The following is a 23,067-nucleotide window of genomic DNA, read 5'->3' as shown; positions in this document are numbered from 1 at the left end:
GGGCTCCTCTGCTCTGAAACCAACTGAAGACAAGGAATGGGAGTTCTACCAAGAGTTCATTTGTCATATTGGCATTGGAAAGGTAGAAAGGTCAGAAGGAGGAAGACTTCATTGACGTCCTCATTTTGGGACCCCTCCCCATGGAAGGGACACCGACCCATTCCAAGGAACAAACCACGCATGCTGAATGGCTTTTGGAGTGATCAGCATGGGAAGTGGGGAATGGGATGTACCCAAATGATGAATATGTATTTATATTTTAAATATTCAATACTAGTATGGATAAAAGGGCTCTGTAATCACCTGGAAGCTGCAGTGTGGATTTGGGAGCGATCCCACACACAATAAACACTCACTTTCTAACTTTAAACTGTTAGAGAGTTTCTGTCCATCACAGCTGGATATCGGTACTAGATCAATATCCTTATTTTTTTCAATAAATCAACCCCAAACCTGCCAGTGAAAGGGGAGCACTGATGTCACCCTGAGAAATTCAGAATATTTGCAAATCTTCCCTACTTTCCCTAGTTTCAATATTTATTTTCCTATATTTCCTGGTTTCAATATTTGAAAGACAAAATTCAACTCTGAATATGTTTCATATATACAATAGATGAAATTTAATATATATAAATATAAATATATAAAATGTATATATTTCATATATCTAATATATGAAATTGAATTTATTTTGTATATATTGAATGGGAACCATTGATATCACCCCGAGAAATTCAGAATATTTGTAAATCCGGTGCCCACACACCACCCCAAATCAAGAAACCACCCTGTGATAAACAAATCTCCATGATGTTGCCCTGATTTTTAAAAGTGTTACGTTTTCTTTTATAGTTCTTTTGAAATTTTTAAAGTTCTCATCAAACTTCTTTAGCCTTCTGATAATGTTTATATATTTGAGAGTCAGAGGTCCCACACCATTTCAGGTAGAAATAGTTTACAGATTTCTCTGTAAATGGAGAGAAGACTGACCAGAAGGCTGTTGAGAATAAAACTCTGGTTTATTCAAAATACCCTGCTCTTTTCTACAGAGCTTTGTGAGGACCAAATCCATTGGTCCTGAAGTGAAAACAACCCAAAGCATTGGTGCAGAGTGCTTGACACACAGTGATAGAACTTAACTATAAACAATGTGAAAAACAAGAGAGATAAAGCATTATTTACATTCTTCTTCAGCTCTTTTCCAGGCTTCTGCCTGGCTAGAAACTCTCCGTTTCTCTCTTTGACTGAATCCGAGACCCACATCAGAAGAACCATAAAAGAAAACACTTCTAAATTTCAGGACAAGAACTGCTCACACGTACCTGGAACACCTGGCCCGGCCCGGGGCACACACAGGTGCGCTGTCCCTCCATGGGCTGCACGGCCACGGAGCCGCAGGGCCAGCAGGAGCTTTGGCCAACTCTGGGGTTGAAGAAGCCCACGGGGCAGGGCGAGCAGGAGCTCTGGCCAGCTCTGGAGCTGAAGAAGCCCACGGGGCAGGGTGAGCAGGAGCTCTGGCCAGCTCTGGAGCTGAAGAAGCCCACGGGGCAGGGTGAGCAGGAGCTCTGGCCAGCTCTGGAGCTGAAGAAGCCCACGGGGCAGGGCGAGCAGGAGCTCTGGCCAGCTCTGGAGCTGAAGAAGCCCACGGGGCAGGGCGAGCAGGAACTCTGGCCAGCTCTGGAGCTGAAGAAACCCACAGGGCAGGGCGAGCAGGAGCTCTGGCCAGCTCTGGAGCTGAAGAAGCCCACGGGGCAGGGTGAGCAGGAACTCTGACCAGCTGTAGGATTGAAGAAGCCCACGGGGCAGGGCGAGCAGGAACTCTGACCAGCTCTGGGGTTGAAGAAGCCCACGGGGCAGGGTGAGCAGGAGCTCTGACCAGCTGTAGGATTGAAGAAGCCCACGGGGCAGGGTGAGCAGGAACTCTGACCAGCTCTAGGATTGAAGAAGCCCACGGGGCAGGGCGAGCAGGAACTCTGACCAGCTCTGGAGCTGAAGAAGCCCACGGGGCAGGGTGAGCAGGAGCTTTGACCAGCTCTGGAGCTGAAGAAGCCCACGGGGCAGGGTGAGCAGGAGCTCTGGCCAGCTGTAGGATTGAAGAAGCCCACGGGGCAGGGTGAGCAGGAACTCTGACCAGCTCTAGGATTGAAGAAGCCCACGGGGCAGGGCGAGCAGGAGCTCTGACCAGCTCTGGGGTTGAAGAAGCCCACGGGGCAGGGTGAGCAGGAGCTCTGACCAGCTCTGGAGCTGAAGAAACCCACAGGGCAGGGTGAGCAGGAGCTCTGACCAGCTCTGGAGCTGAAGAAGCCCACGGGGCAGGGCGAGCAGGAGCTCTGGCCAGCTGTAGGATTGAAGAAGCCCACGGGGCAGGGCGAGCAGGAGCTCTGACCAGCTCTGGGGTTGAAGAAGCCCATGGGGCAGGGCGAGCAGATTTGGGGTGGCCCCGCTGGCCCTTCCGAGCGGAACGTCCCCGGGGGACACGGCTCCGGCACCGCCGCGCTCTGGTTCCCTCCGGGGCAGGAAAAACCTCGGGAAAGCAAAATGTCCCTGTCAGATTGGTCTCTGCTGGGATGGGCGTGTTGGCAGTTTAGATATTGTGTTGGAAATCAGTTGAATGCGTCCTGCTTCAACCAAAGCATTCCCTAGTTTGATGCTTGAAATATAGAATTTATTGCTGAATATATTTTGTATACATACTATGAATTATATTTTCTATAGATAATATATATAGTATGAATTATATAATATATAAATATTAATAAATATATTATATAATATGTATAATTATATAATATATAATATATAATATATAATATATAATATATAATATATAATATATAATATATAATATATATTATATATAACTACATAACTATATGCAATTATATATATTATGTAACTATATATTATATATAATATATATAATATATATAATAATATAATATATAATATATTTCATATATTATATATTTGAAATATATAATACATATAATATATATTACATATAATGATATAATATATAACTATTAATATTACTAATATAAAAATATATTATATAAAAAAGAGAATGTATAATATATGTATAATATATAAAATAAATTAATGAAATAATATATAATTATTTAATGGAGAATACATTCATTATATAGTATATAATTATATATAATATAATATATAACTGTTTATAATATAACATATAACATAACATATAACATATGACATATAACATATAACATATAACATAACATATAACACATAACACATAACACATAACACATAACACATAACATAACAATATATAATATACTATAATTTCATATATATTCTAATTTCATATTTAACATATGAAGTCTAATATATTTCACATATATGAATATATATAAAATATATTCCATATTTTGAATATTGAATATATTTCCAGTACTGAGTATATTCAATATAGAATATATTTCATATAAATTCAATACTGAAATGTTGAAATAAAAAATATATCAAACACAATGAAACACATTAAACAATGAAATATTGAAATAAAAATATATTTAATGTAATTCAACCTATTAAAATAAAAATTGATTGATATTGAATATATTTCAATATTTTTAATATTGAAATATTTTTATTTCACTATGTCTAATTCACATGATGCAGAAGGGAACTCTCCTGAGATGTGATGGACAATGACAATATGTTGTGGGTATAAAATCCAGCGCCCTGCATTTGTTCTCCAAGCTTTTTTTACCTGTTGCAACACGAATTTCATCAAGGCCAGTCAATTACCCGAGAACTAGTGCAGGAAAATTCACCCCGAGTGCATTTTCTGCGGAATTTGTGACTGGAAGCAACGACGGGACAAAGGATGCGCGGTTACCTGCTGGGCAGGCTGGCAGGCTCCGTCCTCCTCCTCGGCACCGAGCCCCACCTGGGCACTCCTCATCATTGTCAAACTCTGCTCCCCCCTCGACTCCAGGCAAGGCTGCAAAAAGAGAGAAAAAGAGGGAAAAAAAGAGGAAAAGGGCCATGGATTTATTTATTGCCTCGAGCTGCCAAAGTGGGCGAGCTACGGGGAGTGAGGAGAGCTTTCCTTTGCTGCTGAATATTTCATGGAGGGAGAGTGAAAAGATTGGTGTGAAATATTTATGGGAGTTATGTGAGCCCCACAGGTCACGGAGCAGAGCTGGTCCCTGCCCAACCCAGCAACGTGCCTGTGGAATAGGGCCAGGCAAGGGCAGCTTTGGGATTGTAGGGTTTGCTTCTGTGCAAGCTGGGGTTTTGGGGTCCCTGCAGCAACCCTGGCTTTGGAAAGTCCTCATTTACCCCATTTACCTCATTTACCCCATTTTCCTCATCTACCCCATTTGCTCCATTTACCTCATCTATCCCATTTACCTCTTTTACCTCTTTTACCCCATTTACTCCATTTACCCCATTTACCTCAGTCCACAAATCCTCATTTACCCCATTTACCCCATTTACCTCAGTCTACAAATCCTCATTTACCCCATTTACCTCATTTTCCTCATTTACCCCATTTACCCCAGTCCACAAATCTTCATTTACCCCATTTACCCCATTTACCCCAGTCCACAAATCCTCATTTACCCCACTTACCCCGTTTACCCTATTTACCTCATCTACCTCAGTCCATAAATCCCCATTTACCCCATTTACCCTAATTTACCCCATTTACCTCAGTCCACAAATCCTCATTTTACCCCATTTACCTCATTTTCCTCATTTACCCCATTTATCCCAGTCCACAAATCCTCATTTACCCCATTTACCCCATTTACCTCAGTCTACAAATCCTCATTCACCCCATACCCCACTTACCCAATTTACCCTAATTTACCCCATTTACCTCAATCCAAAAATCCTCATTTACCCTAGTTACCCCATTTACCCCAGTCCACAAATCCTCATTTACCACCAGGGATCAGCAGTTCATGTGGGATCAGCTGTGGTTTTGGGATATGCTCATCATAAACTCTGCAGCCTAAAGCCAAAAAGCCGCCGAGAAATCCAAGTATTTTTGGGATTTGCTATGAAAAATTAATTATCCACAGCTGGATTATTCCCTGTGGTTTTCAAGGTCTGCAGTGCAATTCAGGGACCTGGTTTTGAAGGATTTTTGGGGGGTTTTGGATGTGACAAACCCCAGCAGGATTCCTTCAGCCCTGTTATTCCCACAGCAGAGGGCAGCCTGGCTCCCTGCAGGATGAGGAAGAGGGAAATGATTCCAAAATTTTTTATTTCTGAGACCTCACCTTGGTCATCCAGAGCAGAAATCCCAGTCCCTGCCTGCCTGTGCCATGCTGGAGATGTTCCACATCCAGCAGAGGTTTCCTTGTGGAGGAATTTATAATCAAATTCTCCAAATTTCTAATCAAATTCTCCAAATTTCTAATCAAATTCTCCAGAGCATTTCTGGGTGAATTTTGCCGTCTGCTCATAATAAATGCACATTTTTCTTCAATTCCTTCACACAACTGCTTGTTCAAGGACCTGCAGCTGGGTGGAATTTCTAGGGACACAATCAATGAGGGGTTTGAATATTTTGATTTATTTGGAGTGTCAATCTGGGAGAAAAACAGAAGAGGGGGTGTTTTCAGGGAGAGGAAATATTTATTTATGTGTTTGCCAAAGTTAGGACAGTGATTTAACTGGGAATGTGAAGAAATTGTCAGAAATTGTTGTTCCTCGGCCAAACCTCTGATGTTTCAGTGAAGGATTATTTGTTTTTTACACCCAGAAAAGCCTGGACTCCGCAGCTAAAGGCTGTGCAACCACCAAAATGGGAGATTTGAAGCAGGATTTGTTGCCATGCGAATGGAAAATTGCAGCTGGAAGGGCCCAAACTGCGCTCCGTGTTTGGGTTTGCATTCCCCGAGCGTGCCTGGAGCTGCCCCTGTGCAGGAATCCTGCAGAGCTGCTGTCCCTGCATAGCTGGAATGCAGGAGCTGCTGTGCCACACAGCTGGAATGCAGGAGCTGCTGCCCCTGCCCTGGCTGCTGGCAAGGGTTCCTCAGCTGGTCACAGGTTCTGGTGCTGGAATTTACTATTATATTTTTATTTATATTTATATTTATATTTATATTTATATTTATATTTATATTTATATTTATATTTATATTTATATTTATATTTATATTTATATTTATATTTATATATTTTTATTTTTATTTTTATTTTTATTTTTATTTTTATTTTTATTTTTATTTTTATTTTTATTTATGTATGTATTTTTATTTTTATTTATGTATGTATGTATTTATTTATTTATTTTCTGTTCAGTTTTCAAAGGAAATGAGAGCCTTTTGCCTAAATAGCATCTAAATCCTCCAAACTGAGCAGAGAAATGTCACATCAGCTCAAGCAGAGCAAAGAGCAAAGCAAAAGCAGCTCTGGTTTGGGAAATCATCCCTGATGCGCACACACAGAATTTTTAAACTCATATAATTCATTCATTTGGTTTGGAATTCAGTTGTTTTCCCCCTTCCTGAATTAATCACCAGTGTTTTCAGTCTCTTACACAAATTCATGTTATTTTCAGCTGTTTTAAAGCTACTTTCTGCTAATTTTAGCTAATTTTATCCATTTTTTTTCCCTAGGCTTTGAAATGATTTATTTTAATTCCATGCCATCTGAGCAAGCAGGTGCTGATTTGCCCATAAGACCCATGGCTAGCGAGTCAGATAAACCAAATTTTTCTCTTATTTCTCTGTAAAATTGCATGGAAGTTTCTCAGCGAAAGGAGCCACAAGTGGAATATGTCGACAGCAAATATTTGATGAGCCTAATTTCTCAAACTCTTTATTTTTTTCCCACATCAGCTTTGCTCTCCAGGTCTTATTTAGAGCAGGGTTTGGCTCTGCTGCGGGAGATTTGTGTTTACACAACCCTCGCTTGACAATCGCGTGAAGCGAAGTCCTAAAAGGGCTGCAATCGCTTTTTTAGACTTCTGGGGAAAGGTTGGGCAGCGACTTTTGGGACCAAGCCAAGGCACTGGGGAGGCTTTGGCAGGAATTGCCCGCGCGGAACTCTTGGAGGACTCAGCTTATCTCCAGCCCCACCCCAAAAAAGCCAAGCCCAGAACAACTCCTGGTTTGTGGAGTCATTGGCACCCCCAGAGCAACACCCACCATCAATTTGGGCTGTAAAAGTGGCACATTCTCTTTTTATTTTCCTTTTTTCCCCCTTTCCTTATTTTTTCCCTTATTATTTTCCTTATTTTCTTTATTTTTATTATTTTTTTTTTAATTTCCTTATTTAAACAGCCCTTTTGTTTATTGCTCTTCTTGTTTCTCCTTTTTTGGAATTCATGACCATAACAGGGGAATCAGATGGGCACAGGAATTCTGGCACTTTGGGTTGGATTTCGGTGTTAAAAAACCAACCCTGAAGCCTGGTTATTCTGAGGTAATCCCGAAAAGCCAGCTGAATCACAATTTAAATTGTCACCAGGAGGGAAATGTCACCAGGAGGGATTGTCATGAGGAGGGAAATGTCACCAGGAGGGAAATGTCACCAAGAAGGAAATGTCACAGGGAGGGATTGTCACCAAGAAGGAAATGTCACCAGGAGGGATTGCCACCAGGAAGGAGTGTCACCAGGAGGAAATGTCACTGGGAGGGAAATGTCACCGGGAGGGGTTGTCACTGGGAGGGAAATGTCACCGGGAGGGAATGTCACCAGGAGGGATTGTCATGAGGAGGGAAATGTCACCGGAAGGGAAATGTCACCAGGAGGGATTGTCACCAAGAGGGAAATGTCACCAGGAGGGATTGTCACCAGGAGGGATTGTCACCAGGAGGGAAATGTCACCGGGAGCAATTGTCACCGGGAGGGGTTGTCACCAGGAGGGAAATGTCACCGAGAGGGAGTGTCACCGGGAAGGATTGTCACCAGGAGGAAATGTCACCAGGAGGGATTGTCACCGGGAGGGAAATGTCACTGAGAGGGAGTGTCACCGGGAAGGATTGTCTCTGGGAGGGAAATGTCACCGGGAAGGATTGTCACCAGGAGGAAATGTCACCAGGAGGGATTGTCACCGGGAGGGAAATGTCACCGGGAGGGAAATGTCACCGGGAAGGATTGTCACCGGGAGCGACTGTCACAGCGCCGCACCTCAGCCAACAGCGGCTTAGCTCGGCGCTCCAAGAGCCGCCGGGTTCTGCAGAAGTTTATCAGCTCCAGCATCGCGGCGGGGCTGAGGAACGATTCCGGGGAACAGGAAAGGTCACGTCACATCACCTGGCACGGCCCGCGGGCACACCTGGGCTTGGCCTTTGGAAACCCGGGAACCCGCTGCGAAGGAATGCTGATGCCTGACTCTGGCATGCACATTGCTCTCCCTCTCGAGATTTTTCATAGAGGTGCACGGAGAGAATTGAACGAGAAAACAAATTCTATTTCTGTTTTTTTTAATGTAGAATGTGTTGAGAGAATTGTTTACCTAGAGTGAGTGCTTGATGAGACTTTAATGAAGATTGTTTGAGCCTAATAGCCTATTTCATCTACTTGTGTCTAGACTCTCGAGAGAGGGTCATGAGATGTGTTAGATAGAGATAGAGTCAGAAAAAGTACTATATAATTTTAGTATCCTCCTTTTATATAGTATATTAATGCATTATAGTATAGTTATAATAAAGAAATCATTCAGCCTTCTGAATTGAGTCACATATCAGCATTTCTTCCCATTGAGTTCACCTGCATTTACAATACCTGACTCCAGAAGGCTGAATGATCTCTTTATTATAACTATACTATAATGCATTAATATACTATTTAAAGGAGATACTAAAACTACAAACCTACTTTTTCTAACTGCCATATCCAACTCACTCCCAGCTTGTGCCCCTCTCTGAGAACCCAGCCCCAGGTGGGTTGGATTGGCCACCAGGCTCAAACAATCCTCACCAGAATCCAACCAAGCATCACCCCAGGTAAACAATTCTCCACACACATTCCACGTGGGAAAAACAAGGAGCAGAAATAGAAATTTTCTCTTTCTTTCCTCTGTGCTACTCTATGAAAAATCCTGCGAGAGAGAAGAATGTGCCTGCCACACTTGGGACTGGAATTACGGGGGAGTGGAAGCAGAAATTGGCCAGCCTGGAGCCCTGGCAGATTAATTTCTGCTCCCTAGAGCCTCTCCAGCAGGAGGCTTTTTTCTCATTAAAATTAATCATTTAAATGATTTCATCACAGCCTCAGCAGATCTGCAAAAAACACCTTTTAGCCCTGCAGGGCCTCTGGGTAAGGAGCAGAAAGAGCTGTTGAAGGGAGTTAAAACTGGAGTTTCACGGACTCTAAAATGCTTCAAGTCTCAGGGTTCGTGAGGGTGAAAATATTTTTGGCCTCGGCGTAGAGCTTTGAAGGCAGGTTGGTGTGTGTTCCTCTGCCTCTAGCACCCAATTAGCTCCAAATGCCTTTCCAGAAATAATTGTGCAGGATTCAAAAACTGGTTACTCACCAGCAGCAAAGGGACCCAGGGGCTTTCATTTCAAACAAAGCCAAGCTGAATATTTAAAATCTGCCAAATAGAATATTTCAAATCTGCCACTAGGTTTTTTCTTAGGTTTTTTTTTTTTTTGGGTGTTCTTTTTTTGGGGGGGGTTTCTTTTGTTGTTTTTTTGTTGTTGTTTGTTTTTTTGTTTTTTTGGCCTGACCTGGGTGTTTATTCTGGATTCTGAATGTGCTGTGGGGATTTCTGCCTCTCACCCCACACACCTCTCAGCGCCTGTGTTGGGAGATCTCGTTCTGCTTGGAAAAAACAAGACTTCTGTAAACTTCTGGGGCTGCTGCTGATGGCTAGAGATAACAAGCAGAGATAATGAAGAGCTGGGACCTACCCAGACAGGATTCTCATGGGTGTAGCAGCTCCTCGGAGCAAGAACTGAGCAGAGCAGTGCCTGGGGCCCCCCTGATGCCAACTGGGAAACAATTTATTGGGGTTTTATGCCTGGCAAGTGATGTTTTATCCACTAAAACCTTGCTGCTAAACCAAGTGAGCCCCAAAGCTGGGCCACTCGAGGTGGATATAAATTGTGGGGATGCCTGGAGTGACAGCCCACTTGTTGTCAAGGAAGGAAAATTCCAAAGAAGGAATTTTTATGGCACATCCTGCAGCTCCCATGTGGTGAAATGGATGTTTGTCCTCAGGACAAGTGAAATTTTGGGGTAAATATCAATGAAATGAGCAGGATGAGGCTCCACGGTGCCGTGAGAGCTCTGCTGTCCTTTTCCTTGCCCTCCTTTTCCCTTCCCCTGCCTGACACACTCAGGTTGCAGCTCCAAATTTACCCCACAGCTGCAGGAACACACCTGGCTTTGAGACAGAGTGAAAATTTAACAGGGTAAAAATCCATTTAGATTTAAATGCCACTTTAAGTTTACTAAATATGCTGTTTAATTTAGTAACTGCAACACTGGCAAAACTAACCCAACTAAGGAGAAAGAATGGAAATTTCCACACTAAAAGATAAGAGATGAGAAAGATTCCTCAGACTTTGAAACAGACAGGGCAGAGTGACCCAGGAGTCCTTTCTGTACTTTCTGACACAAACAAAATACAAGTATCACTAGCTGTAAGTGTAATGTGAAATCAGCAAAATAAATATGCATTAACCTATTATAAAATTCTATGCATATAAAAATTAAGGTGTTACATGTTTACAGTTTTTCCCCAATGCCTATGGCCTGTATTAAATGGTGCTTTTCTATCTTTTATACGGCACATTACGTGTTACATGGTTAAAGTTTTGCCCCAATGCCTATTACCTATATTAAATGGTGATTTTCTATCTTTTATATGGTACATTACATGTTACATGTTTGCAGTTTTTCCCAATGCCTATTACCTATATTAAATGGTGATTTTCTATCTTTTATATGGTACATTACATGTTACATGTTTGCAGTTTTTCCCCAATGCCTATTACCTATATTAAATGGTGATTTTCTACTCTAAACCAATCTGTGAGTGCCAACATCACCAAGAACATGGAGGTGAGGAATGAGAAAGAGGGAGGACAGGGCAGGCCCAAATCCCAAATCCATCTTAAACCCTCTGACCCCCATGTACAAAACCAAAACCCCCCTGTACAGAACTCAAAAATCCTTCCCTCTACTTTGTGACTACTTCTACTCTAATATCTAAACTTTTGTGACTTCTTGTTCTTCCTGCAAGGTTGGTAACTCATTCCATGGTTCAAACCCAAAATCACAGCTGTTTCCAGCTGCCTGCCAGGGTCTCAAATGCTTCTGACCTGGGGTCTGGAACCTCCAAAAATGTCTGAGGGACATTTTGAGTTCCGACAGATGGGCTCTGAAAGAACCCAAACCTGCTGGGGGCTCAGACTCTCCCTCTTCCCAGCCTCGGGAATTTGGCTCCTCCAGCCTGGCTGGCAGCACCTGGGCAGAGAAGTGGAGGGATGGGAAATGCAGAGCAGATGTGGGAATGCAGGGCTTCCCTCTGGCTGCCCTGGGACCCTGGCAGGGGTCAGGAACCCCCTGGACAGAGCCCCCAGAGACACTGTCTGTGATCTCTGGCCATGGAAAAGAGTTTTCAATCTTACAGGATCAATTACCAGCTCTGAGTGTTTGATATCAGTAATAATTAAGTGTGGCACGGGTGCAAAAGTAAAATTTTAGGATTCTAGATGAGGGGTCCAAAGGGGACAAGCTGGAGGAAATTGGGTGTGCTTTGTCCTTTTTCTCCTTCTTCATGCCCTCCATGTCTCACTGTGGTGTTGGCATTTTTCTGTTGGTTCAGGCTGGGGACACACTGTCCAACGTAGGTGACAGATATTGGCACGTTCTTGTAAATGCAGCCCAGGGAGTTTCTGGTATTTAATGTTTGTCACATCCCACTGAGGGCAGAGCCCCACACGCTGCCCTGCAGGACAGAGCTGGGCAGGGCAGCAGAACATGTGAGAGATAAACAGAATAAACAACCTGGAAACAGCACAGACCAATTCTGGCTTCTGCTTTGGCAGGGGGTGACAGACAGAGACTTTCTACAATCTCAGAATCATCAATACCATGGATTCCAATAGCAGAGGAAATGGGAAATGTCAGAATTTCCTCTTGATTGGCAGCTGTTGATCCACACTCTCCAAATATTCTCCAGAGGGTTGTGGATTATTTTCTTCCGTTTCCAACCCCTCTCCCCCTCCCTTCTAGCTCTTTTCTTGGCTCCTCACCATAAAAGATTGGATTTGTTTTGTTTGTCTTTGGGTTTTTTTTTTTTTTTTGTTTGCCTAATTCCTTTGTTTGAGGGAATTAGGGTTTTTTAAAACAATATCGTTTATTTTCTCTGCCTGCCTGTGGTTTACTTACAATCGTGGCATTGTTCTCTGCCTGACATTATCTGTTTTAGTGGGCAGCAGTCCCCGTGCTCCTCAGTTGAGGATTTTGGGCTCTGGGAGGTGCAAAAATTTCTCTGAGCAAAATCCAGCAGCCTCGGGGAAGAGTCTTTGGTGCAATAATTGTGTTTGTGCAGCAATTCAGGGTTTCAAGGACACTTTTTGGAGGCTGAAAACCAAACAGGGGTTGGGTTTCTGCTGTGGGCGAGGCACCAGGGCTGGGAAACAGCTCCAGACCCTTCTGCCAGGAATTTGGGTCCTGGAATTCCCTTTGGAATTAGTGCTGGGAGAGGGGGATGCTGGAGGATTTCTGCCAGCCTAAAAAACCAAAACAACAAAACCTTCCCACACGTCTCAGCTTCTAAACTCTGCTTAGTTTGCTTTTTCCATGATGTCCCTTCTATTGTGAGCTTAGTAGGAACAGAAAAGCACAGAAAAAACCAAGTTACTGCATGAAATAAATGTATTTATTGACAGGAAGGAGCAGTGAAACAATGTAAAGCGATTAACAATGCAATTAATGGATAACTGGTAGAATATACTGTAGAAGCAAGTTCATCTCTGAGTATATTGAATAAATGGTATCTGTAGAAATAGTTTAATACTCCTGTCCTTTCATCTGACTAAAATATTAATGGTGGATTATTAAATGAGAGCTTTTGATGCTTTTTTAAAGCAATCCTGTGAGAAAATTCAGGGTTTTTTTTCCCTGCAGATATTTCTGGTGTGGGATTTCTGGGTCAGTTTATAGTGAAAATAAGGAGATGGATCTGACCCTTCATTCCCACAAATGGAAGCTGAGCTAACCCAAAAGTTCTTCCTTAATTGCCTTCAAATGAATAAAAAGTTCTGCGAGAGCAGATGTGAGTTAAAATGCAAACAGAAAGGAGGATGGGCAGTGATGGGGAACAGAGAGAAATATTCAGAGAGGAAAAATATCCACAAAACCTGGGAGAAAATGTTGAAAAGACCAAAGAATATAAAAAAAATGAGGGAAAGATTTGGAAGGAGATGGATGAGTTATGCAACTCATCATGAGAATAAGGTATAAGATATATACATTTTTAATGAAATACTGAAAGATTATGAATTGTTGTGTCTCCTCAGAGTAGAGAAAATACAAAAGAGAACTCTTTAGCTGTTCAGGGCATCAGAATCATAGGATATGACCCAAATCCCATTGGAATTCACTTCAACACTGCCACTTCTCCAAGTGAATTCACCTTGTGCAATGTAGCTCTTGGAGCTTAACACTTAAGGAAACCCCATAACACAAAAATACAAAAAAAATACAAAAATAACTTTTTTTTTTTTTTTTTTTTTTTACAAGAAACAAATGCAAAGGGTTCATTAAAAACATTCCCCAAAGATGCTGAGTACTTAACACTGGATCCTGCAGTGGTTTCACGTGGAAATCTCCCATTTTCCTCTACAGGAGACACGTGAGGAGCTGCTGGATCAGTTTTGGGTTTTGGGTTTAGCTTCTGTAAAAGTAGAATTGCTCCCTATGTAGCAAACAGGGAAGTTTCATAGAAACCAGCAAACTCGCAACCAGAAGTTCAAATGAAATGAGAGTAAGTCCGGGAAGAAATAATTAAAAATAAAAATGATCTAGTTTGTGGTCATTCTGCTGAATAACTTGGTTTTCTGGTAGCACAGGATCATTTCAGCTCCTTGTTATGCTCCCAACTTGGCATAAAAAATGATCCTTTAAAAGCTGCTGCTACAGATTTCAGTTTTATAAAGGTAAAACCCTCTGTTAGATCTGTTAGAAAGGAGCTGATTCGAAACTCTTTGTCCCAGACTTCACCTACAATCCACTATGGGTGCAAAATTCTGATTGCATCAGTAAAAAGCTTGATTTTTGTTGAAAAAACATGCTCAGCACGATGTTTTATTTTGGAAGGACTTCACCATGAGACTGCCTTAAAATATGACCACTCCAGCCTTGGCCAAATACTGCAGAAAATATTAAATATTTTTAATATTTAGGCTCTGAATTCCCAGAGTTCATGTTTAAAATCACTGAGATTTTCAGTCTATCTGAACGTTTAATTTGGAGTGTAGAGATAATTTTAGACTGAAACCCTCAATACATGGCCCTGGATGGTTAAAATCTTTTTCTTGGGCTAAACACCTGCATGAAAAATCATCAGAGCTTCAGAGTGACCTCAGACCTGAGCAGAGAAGCACAAACTTGGGAGAAAATGAAGATCTAATTCTTCCTGGAGCACCTAACACTGAATTCCTGGTGCTGAGGATTTCCCTCATTTATCCCTTTGCTCTTTCATCCTGGGTCTGGGTGAGATCTTTGCAGCAGTCAGTTCAAGACAGAACAGAATAGAAAATATTCTGTATTTTGGTGCCTGTGCTCTGGTTGTTTTCCTGCAGGAGGTGACCCATCAGATGCAGGTGAGGAGAGCTCTCAGCATTTCCCTGGGAGGAAAAAAAGCAGCAAATCTCAGCTCAACCCCAAGCAAGGCGTTCCTGCTAAATGAGGGATTTATTCCCTCATTTTCTGGCTGGCTTTGGGTGAGGAAGGAGGTTTGCAAGGAAAACGAGCAAATCCAAAGGCTGGGACGAGGTGCTGAGCATCTTTTGCATCAGCTCCACGCTGTGGAGGTTTGAGCTGGATGATTTTGGGGTTTTTTCCACCCCAAATGATTGGATTGAGCTGTTGAGTCACACAAACCCCTCAGCTAGCTGGGCTCAACTTCCTGCCACAAAATACCTCTGAGGACATCCAGGAGCTCTGGGGATGACAAGGAGCAAAGTTCAGGTAGGACACCTGCAGCTGGGGGAGCAGGGATTCCTCTGGGAGCATCCAGCAGGCTGCAGCTCTGTACAGGTGGAGAGACCAGAACAGTCAATTTCCAGCTGAACTTTACTGAAATTTTGGTTTTTTTTTCTCTGCTGGGTTCTGGGAGAACCTCAGTGACTTGAAATGGGGCTTAGAGTCTGTATTTCTAACTGAAATCTTGTAATATTATTACATTTATTGCATGTACTCTGGTGGGAACTCTTATCTGACAGAGGCAAAAAAGACCCTGGAAAAGACAAAAGAGCTGTACTTTTTTGTTGTTGTTGTTTTTAAGCACTGAATATTTGCTTAATCCTGGAAAATAATCTTGGAATTAGACACAGCCTGTGTAAAGCAGCCATAGTTACCTCCCGAGGAACATCCTGTGCCTGGGGTTTATGAGTCTGAAGCAAACACATGAGCTCTGTGTTCTCCTCGAGTTTTAGGCAGGGGGTGGAGGTTTGCCACGAATTCAGAGCCTGCAGATGACAGCAAATCCTGGGGTTGCACAAGGGGAGGAACACTTAAGCCAGGGCAGAGCTCTGCTGGGGCTGGTGCTCACCTGCAGCTGGGGCTTTGCTCCCATCTGCAGCAGGCAGAGAATTCCCTCCAGGATTTGGGCTCTGCGCAGCCCCAGGAACCTCCTGCTGTCCCTCTGGGATTCTGCCACCAGCACGGTGTGGGCAAGAGCAGCACAGTGCAGGGGAGTCAAACCTGCGGGGAACACCCGTGGGGAAGTCAAAGCCCGACCTGGTTTGCCCGGAGCAAATCTGTATTTAGAGATTTGGGATCTAAACCCAAATCAGCTCAGCTGTCCCTCCTACCACAGTGGTCAGGCAGATCCACTTCCACACACACCCCGTTGTTCTTGCAGCTTTTCAGGACCTGAAATGAAGAATATCCAGGTGATTCCTGACCTTTGGCAGTGCCAAAAATACCCTTTCCTCCCCCAAACCGTGCTGTAACCGCATCAGAGCAGAGCTAGATGTGAAACCCCGAGTTATTTCAAACACCAGGATGTGCATCAGTTGCTTTTCCTCCACTTTGGCCCAACGAAAGCACCCAGTTTACCTCCAGAACTCTCAGGTATCCATTCTCTGCACACAGGTGGAGGGGAGTTTTCCCAGAGCTGTCCTGCTCGTTGACATTGGCTCCCAGGGAGATCAGGTCGCTCACCATCAGGTGCTGGTTCTTTTCTGCAGCAAGATGTAAAGCAGTCTGAGAAGGGAAGAAGGGCACAAAGTTGCAGTGAAAGGCAAAAATAGTTTCAAACAACAACATCTTTTAGATACCGAAGTGGAAAATTGGGATTTTGGGGCTCTGTCCCCTCTTGTGCTCCATCACTCCCTCCCCATTCCCGTTTTCCCTTCTTCTCCAGGACAGCAGAAGGATTCTTGGTGCTTGGCTGGGTATGAAAGAGGATTGCACGTGATAAAAAGTGACTTTTTTTTCCTTGGCAAATCAGCCTCCTACCCTTTTCTCTGCATCCTTCTCGTCGATCTTGTTGAGGGAGGCAAATCTCTGGGCCAGGGCAAAAGTCAGAGCCCTCCTTCCCTGGGCAACAGCCTTGTGCAGCAGCCTGGAAGAGAACTCGGTTGGGAACAATCAGAAGAGAAAGGAGGGCTTGAAACACCCCAGAGAAGGGGTTAAAACACCCCAAAGGAACAGGGAGAGTGTATTTTGACAGAAAAATCGAGGACCTGTTGCCTTTTTCATCAGGAGCCAGCAGTTTTTCCTCTGGGATGTTCCTCAGGGAATTTTCCTCCCGGCGCAGCTGGAACTGGAAGAAGGAGAGGGCAGAGAGGTCCTGCCCGGTGATGGAATTTGGGGTCAGCCTCAAATGTCCCTCCACATCTGGAGAGCCCCTGGGAGCTTCCAGCAACTTCTCTGCCAGGCTGGGGAGTGCAGGCATGTCCTGGGATGGAGAATTCCTTGAGAAACCTTTCTGGGATGGAGAATTCCTCAGGAAACCTCCCTGGGGTGGAGAATTCCTCAGGAAACCTCCCTGGGGTGGAGAATTCCTTGGGAAACCTTCCTGGGATGGAGAGTTCCTCAGGAAACCTTCCTGGGATGGAGAATTCCTCAGAAAACATTCCTGGGGTGGAGAATTCCTTGAGAAACCTTCCTGGGATGGAGAATTCCTTAAGAAACCTTCCTGGGATTGAGAGCTCCTCATGAGACCTTCCTGGGATGGAGAATTCCTTGAAAAATCTTCCTGGGATGGAGAATTCCTTAAGAAACCTTCCTGGGATGGCGAATTCCTTAGGAGACCTTCCAGGGATGGTGAATTCCTCAAGAAACCTTCCTGGGATGGAGAATTCCTCAAGAAACCTTCCTGGGAGCTCGGGAGAACATCCTGCACCCAGCAGCTGCTCCCTTTCTCGCCCCTCCTGGAGAACATTCCGGGCCAGCCGGACCTTTGGGTGCCTCCCGGGTGCCCAGGGAAGGAGGGCTCTGCCTGTCCCTGCAGACCTGGGTGCAAATCCCTCCCGCAGGACTTGGGGCGAAGCTCTGCTGGGCCGTGCTGCCTCCCCTGCAGGCCCCCAGCTGCCTCCTCGCTTTCCCACCGGCAGCTTTGCAGCTCCGGGGAGAATCCTTGCCAAATCCCATCTGGCACGGGATGCCGGGGCTCCTCCCTGAGCTGGCTCTCCTTCAGATCCTCCTGCAGCACCTCCACCAGGATGTCGAGGTCCTCCAAGCCTCTGGGGGTTTGCCCAGTGCTCTGCTTGCTCTGAAACAGCAACAGGAAGAAAGGGGAGGGAAGCAGACATGAAGTGTCCTGTTCTCCCTGGGTGATAGAACAGGAATTCTGCCCCAGGAGCCTGGCACGGCGGGGTTCAAGGTGTTCTGCATACCTGTCTAAGCTGTTTCTCTGTATAAGGGTGAGATCTCCTCTTCTCTGCTGGAAAAAAAGCGAGGAAAACTTCAGAGCTGAGGAGCGGCACACACAGAGCAGAGGTTCCCATCAGTCCTGCCCCAGATTGTGGGAATGCAGAGCATCCCTCTGGCTGCCCTGGGACTCTGGCAGGGGTCAGGAACCCCCCTGGACAGAGCCCCCAGAGACACTGGCTGTGATCTCTGCCCATGGAAAAGAGTTTTCAATCTTACAGGATCAATTACAAGCTCTGAGTGTTTGATAGAAATAATAATTAAGCATGGCATGGGTGCAAAAGTCAAATTTTAGGATTCTAGATGAGGGGTCCAAAGGGCACAAGCTGGAGGAAATTGGGTGTGCCTTGTCCTTTTTCTCCTTCTTCATGCCCTCCATGTCTCACTGTGGTGTTGGCATTTTTCTGTTGGTTCAGGCTGGGGACACACTGTCCAACGTAGGTGACAGATATTGGCACGTTACTGTAAATCCAGCCCAGGGAGTTTCTGGTATTTAATGTTTGTCACATCCCACTGAGGGCAGAGCCCCACACGCTGCCCTGCAGGACAGAGCTGGGCAGGGCAGCAGAACATGTGAGAGATAAACAGAATAAACAACCTGGAAACCAGCACAGACCAATGATGGCTTCTGCTTTGGCAGGGGGCTGACAGACAGAGACTTTCTACAATCTCAGAATCATCAATACCTCAGATTGTGACACTCAGATAAGATAAGATAAGCCAGGCAGGGGGTGAGGCACAGCTTGCCACCCTCCTGGAGTGGAAGGGACCCAGCAGGGAGCACTGGCACAGGACAGGAGGGCTCTGGCTCTTTGGGTACCTCACAGGGATGATCCCACTAGAAAAGGAGGCTCTGTTACCAAGTGAGGCAGTTCCAAACCTGTTTTTCCTGAGGATCCTTTGGCTACCATCTTCACTGATGAGGCTTCCTGAGGAGACAAAACCAGCTTCAATGAGAGATGCTTACACGGAGGGGAAGAGGAAACAGTGGCAAAAATTGTCATGTGAGCAGAGCGAAATTGCCTCCTGTGCGATGGGTTTTGCTCAGCAGAGGCTGCAGGTGGAGAGATTTCCCTGAGTGCGTAATTCATGGCAGCTTTATAAATATCTTTACAGCAGCCTGGGAGTTTATCAGCTCCTTGGGCTGTGTTTTGCAGGTTCTGGAGCAATATTTTTACTGGTTTTTGGGCCATTTTTGCCATGATTGAATGATGTACAGCATCCACGGGTTCCTGCTGTCACTGCCTCAGAACTGTGCCTAGCCCAGCCCTCATTCTGTCTGGAATTTGGTTTATTCTCCACTTTTAAAAGCATCGATTTGGTGGCTGCAGGTGTGACCCCTCCAGAACACAGTGGGGTGTGGCTGTGTGCCCCGGGATGCTGCAGCCCTGGCAGAAACCTTCCCAACACAATCTTAATTTCTTCATTGTGATCGATTTCCTTCATGCATGAGATTTTTGTGTATATTTTTTAAAAATTGCTGGAAATACCTAGATAGGTGGCTTGTTTGTTATTTACTGAGTTATGTAATTGCTGAAAAGTGAAGTTTGATTTTATTCTTGCACTGGAAATCATTATTCTGAGTGGAACGTGGTACTTTAGAGAAGAGGCCAGTTCTGTGCTTGGTTTTTCCTGTGTGGTGTTACCAATATTTTAAATCTGGGACAGGAATTTATCTCTTTCTCCCCAAGATAATTCATAAATCATGCCATGCTTTCTGTCAACCTGATTTGATACCAGCCAGGGATTTCTCACCTTGCCAGGAGCTGGGTCCAAGCCTTTGGAAAGTCGGATTTTCCTCAGCAATTCCCGCACTGGCATCTTCACTCTCACACCCATGTAGCGCTTCTGAGGGGGATCAGAGCTAAGTTCAGAGTCTGGAAAAGTCACAACACGATGCTGAAAGTAACACAATTGTCTGAGCTGCTGGAGAAGGGTGGGAGGATGAGGCCAGCCTGGGGAATGGGCTCTGATTCCCGTGTTCATCATCACTTGTGGGAAATTCCCACATCTCCCTGCATGTTCCTTGGCTCTGCTCAAGAATTCCTCTCATGACTTCCTCCTGAGTTTTCCTGCATGCCACAAGAGCGTGGATTTGCTTTTTTGGGGAATGTGTCAGCCGTGTTTAGGTCTCTGTCCTCTTCCACTCTGATTTTCCTGTGTTGTGGTCAATCTGCCCTTGCAGTTTCCCGTCCTGTGGTTTGTTAAATTGTTATCAGTGCAGCAACAAGGTTCAGAATTTGTTCAAAATTAAGACAGGGATGCTCTGTCCAGTGGCTTTGCCCCGTGACTCTCGGTGTGTTTGGAGGTTTTTGTGTGCTTCCAAGCAAAACAATGATTTTCTGCACCGAAATGGAACAGTTATTTGAGAATACACCTCGCTGTCCAAACAGGCTCTCTCTCTGTCAAAACAAGCTGCTCTGTGATTGTTTGTGTTAGGTCTCCTTGCATCTGGTGCCTGCATCCCCAAACTTGAAAGACTTGCCCAGATTAGGAGCTTAAATGCACTGGCTTTTGAAATACCTTTTATGTAACTCTGGCATTCACCTCCCTGCCTCGTGTGTCCCCCTGCTCGGAATAACCTGCATCTAAAATGCATTCATTAACACATATTACCATGAAAAAATCATGGATTTAATGCATCAGATCAGGATTTCCCAATAAAATACACCACGGAGAAAGCCACAGCTCCTAGGGAAGCAGGGGGAAGCTTTCTGTTCCCACTGCAGATTGTGGAATAAAAAACAAACACAACTCAGGATTAAACAACACAACAGCCTGAAATGAAAAAGGTGCATTGGGCCAGCAGCTCCTGGTGCTGTTAATAAAACACAAAGTGACTAAACCGATATTCCTGATCAATATTCCTGCCCAAACCCTGCGTGTGGGATCTGTGGAGGGGAACCAGGGGAGCTCAGCAGATGGGAAAGGTGCAGCTCCTGGGATGCCTGAGAGGAGCAGTCCTGGCAGGGGAACCAGCCCCACAAGATGTGGTTTCTCGTTGCGTGATCTTGTTTCCCTTCCCTGCTCCAGGCAACGAGAGCTGACACCCCTCCAGCAGGAGGGAGGCGAATCCCCAGCAGCAAATGGTGCCTTTGGAATGGAGATGGGGCTGTTGTTTCGTGCTGAGATTTCTGGCACTTCTCAGTGTTTCACCTATCACTGAATAATCAAAACACCAAAACACCGAGAGCTCGAAAAGCAGAGGTTGTTTCTCAGACTGTTCCAGAAATGATTCCTTTTTTCATTAATTGCTGTTTTGACAATGCAATATTTACTGTTTGAAGAGTATTTTAAAGCTTTCTTTGACAATTTTTATAACTAGCTAGGAATATGGCTGGCATGTTGTTATCTGGGAAGAGTTTCCAGTGATGGATCAGATATACCCTAGGAACTGCAGGACTCTGCAAAGGCAATGATTCACCAAACACACTTCGCTGTGACTTTGAAATGTTAATAACTCAGCAGGTCACATCTATTACCTTGCTGTTAGCTCAGAACCAAACTTGCAATTCAGAATGCAAATGAGCAGCAAAGCGCTGGAGATGGGCAGAAATGATGGAAAATTGGGCATCCTTTGGAAACCAGGGCAATTTCTGACCTCAGCAGCAGAACACAGCAAAATCCAGCCAAGCCTGAGTAGGAAAATGGGCATAAATGGTGGAAAATTGGGCATCCTTAGAAAACCAGGGCAATTTCTGACCTCAGCAGCAGAACACAGCAAAATCCAGCCAAGCCTGAGTAGGAAAATGGGCATAAATGGTGGAAAATTGGGCATCCTTAGAAAACCAGGGCAATTTTTGACCTCAGCAAAAGAACACTACAAAATCCAGCCAAGCCTGAGTAGGGGAATGTGCAGAAATGGTGGAAAATTGGGCATCCTTTGGAAACCAGGGCAATTTCTGACCTCAGCAGCAGAACACAGCAGAACCCAGCCAAGCCTGAGTAGGGGAATGCCCTGAGCACCTCTGGGATTGCTGAGCTTGGTTCGTGCTGCTCAGAGCCCCAGGTCCCTGCGCTCCATCAGCTGCTGCCAGAAGCACAAAGCAGGAAATGGGAATAAAGATTTTCCTCTTACCAGCAGGAGCAGGCATCCCTGGAGGGTTGCATGGAGGAGGAGGGTGGTAGATCCTGGGACTCGCCACGTTCAGCTCAGTTAATCCAGAGTCTGGCAGAGATGGGCTCTGCTGGAAGCAGCTCTTGGGGCTGGCAGTTTCTCCAGGCAGAGGAGATCCCTGGCCTGGGCTGTAGCCACAGATTTCACTTTCACTCATGTTTTGGTTGACAAGCAGCTCAGGACTCATGCAGACCGTTTGCAACATCTCCACTGTGTGTGTGCAGAAAAAGGTGAAAGAGAAGAGGGGAGGAAAAAAAACCCTGTTCAGTTGTGTTAAAAAAAAAAAAAAAAATTAAAAATCAATCCGGTATCACATGGAGACCATGGCAATGTAATTAATCCTCCAATGTAATTAGCTGAGTCCAGCTTCCCTCTTGTCTTTGGAGCAGCAAGTTCCAGCAGGGGAGGAATAAAACCAGCCTTGGAATCCCAGCAGGCACTGGAAGCAGCTTTTGAGAGTTTCTTGGCTGCAGTTCTGCTTTGCTCTTTATACTCAGGTATGGCTTGGAGGATGGCAGCCTGGGAAGGCTCCACCCTCTTTCCTTACAGCCCTGAGCAGCTGATGAGGAAATGAGTTTTCCCAAGAAAAAGCTTAACTTCAAGTTGAAAAAATAAAAAACCACAATTTTTTTCTCCTGCTGTGTGAAACAGAAAAAAAAATCTGATTTACTGGCAAGGGAAAAGCAACCTCTTACTAAGGGTCGTGCAAGTGAATAAAGTAGTAGGAGATCTTTAGTTAAATGTTTTGGGAATTCTCAAAGTGCTTTTCATCTGGGATAGGGTGAGTTTTGCTCTCTGTAGCTGGCACAGTGCTGGGTTTTGGATTCAGCAGGTGAATGCTTTTGGTACCAAACTGATGCTGCAGTCCTTGCTCGGTTGTGCTTCCCTCAAACCAA

The 23,067-nt window shown here is 44.7% G+C and overlaps 1 protein-coding gene across 1 annotated transcript in view; it reads right to left on the bottom strand.

Moving 5' to 3' along the window:
- LOC116184450 (uncharacterized) overlaps positions 1 to 22,538 on the bottom strand; it is a 37,046-nt gene extending 14,508 nt beyond the window's left edge. Inside the window, exons 1-15 of the mRNA XM_077788080.1 lie at positions 22,133 to 22,538; positions 19,810 to 19,931; positions 18,935 to 18,983; positions 18,021 to 18,067; positions 17,467 to 17,896; positions 17,197 to 17,316; positions 16,866 to 17,166; positions 16,639 to 16,744; positions 16,237 to 16,383; positions 15,990 to 16,050; positions 15,728 to 15,879; positions 15,534 to 15,644; positions 15,097 to 15,205; positions 3,920 to 3,973; positions 1,323 to 2,506 (exon numbers count right to left, since the gene is read on the bottom strand). Coding sequence (XP_077644206.1) covers positions 1,323 to 2,506; positions 3,920 to 3,973; positions 15,097 to 15,205; positions 15,534 to 15,644; positions 15,728 to 15,879; positions 15,990 to 16,050; positions 16,237 to 16,383; positions 16,639 to 16,744; positions 16,866 to 17,166; positions 17,197 to 17,316; positions 17,467 to 17,896; positions 18,021 to 18,067; positions 18,935 to 18,983; positions 19,810 to 19,931; positions 22,133 to 22,376 — 3,237 coding nt within the window. The 5' untranslated portion in view covers positions 22,377 to 22,538. The remainder of the gene's footprint in view (positions 1 to 1,322; positions 2,507 to 3,919; positions 3,974 to 15,096; positions 15,206 to 15,533; positions 15,645 to 15,727; positions 15,880 to 15,989; positions 16,051 to 16,236; positions 16,384 to 16,638; positions 16,745 to 16,865; positions 17,167 to 17,196; positions 17,317 to 17,466; positions 17,897 to 18,020; positions 18,068 to 18,934; positions 18,984 to 19,809; positions 19,932 to 22,132) is intronic.
- Positions 22,539 to 23,067: the final 529 nt, after the last annotated feature.

Source organism: Lonchura striata, chromosome 23 (genome assembly GCF_046129695.1).
Source record: "Lonchura striata isolate bLonStr1 chromosome 23, bLonStr1.mat, whole genome shotgun sequence".
NCBI lineage: Eukaryota > Metazoa > Chordata > Aves > Passeriformes > Estrildidae > Lonchura > Lonchura striata.
Note: the sequence above shows the minus strand (reverse complement) of the source record. Positions and strands in the feature narration are given on the sequence as shown.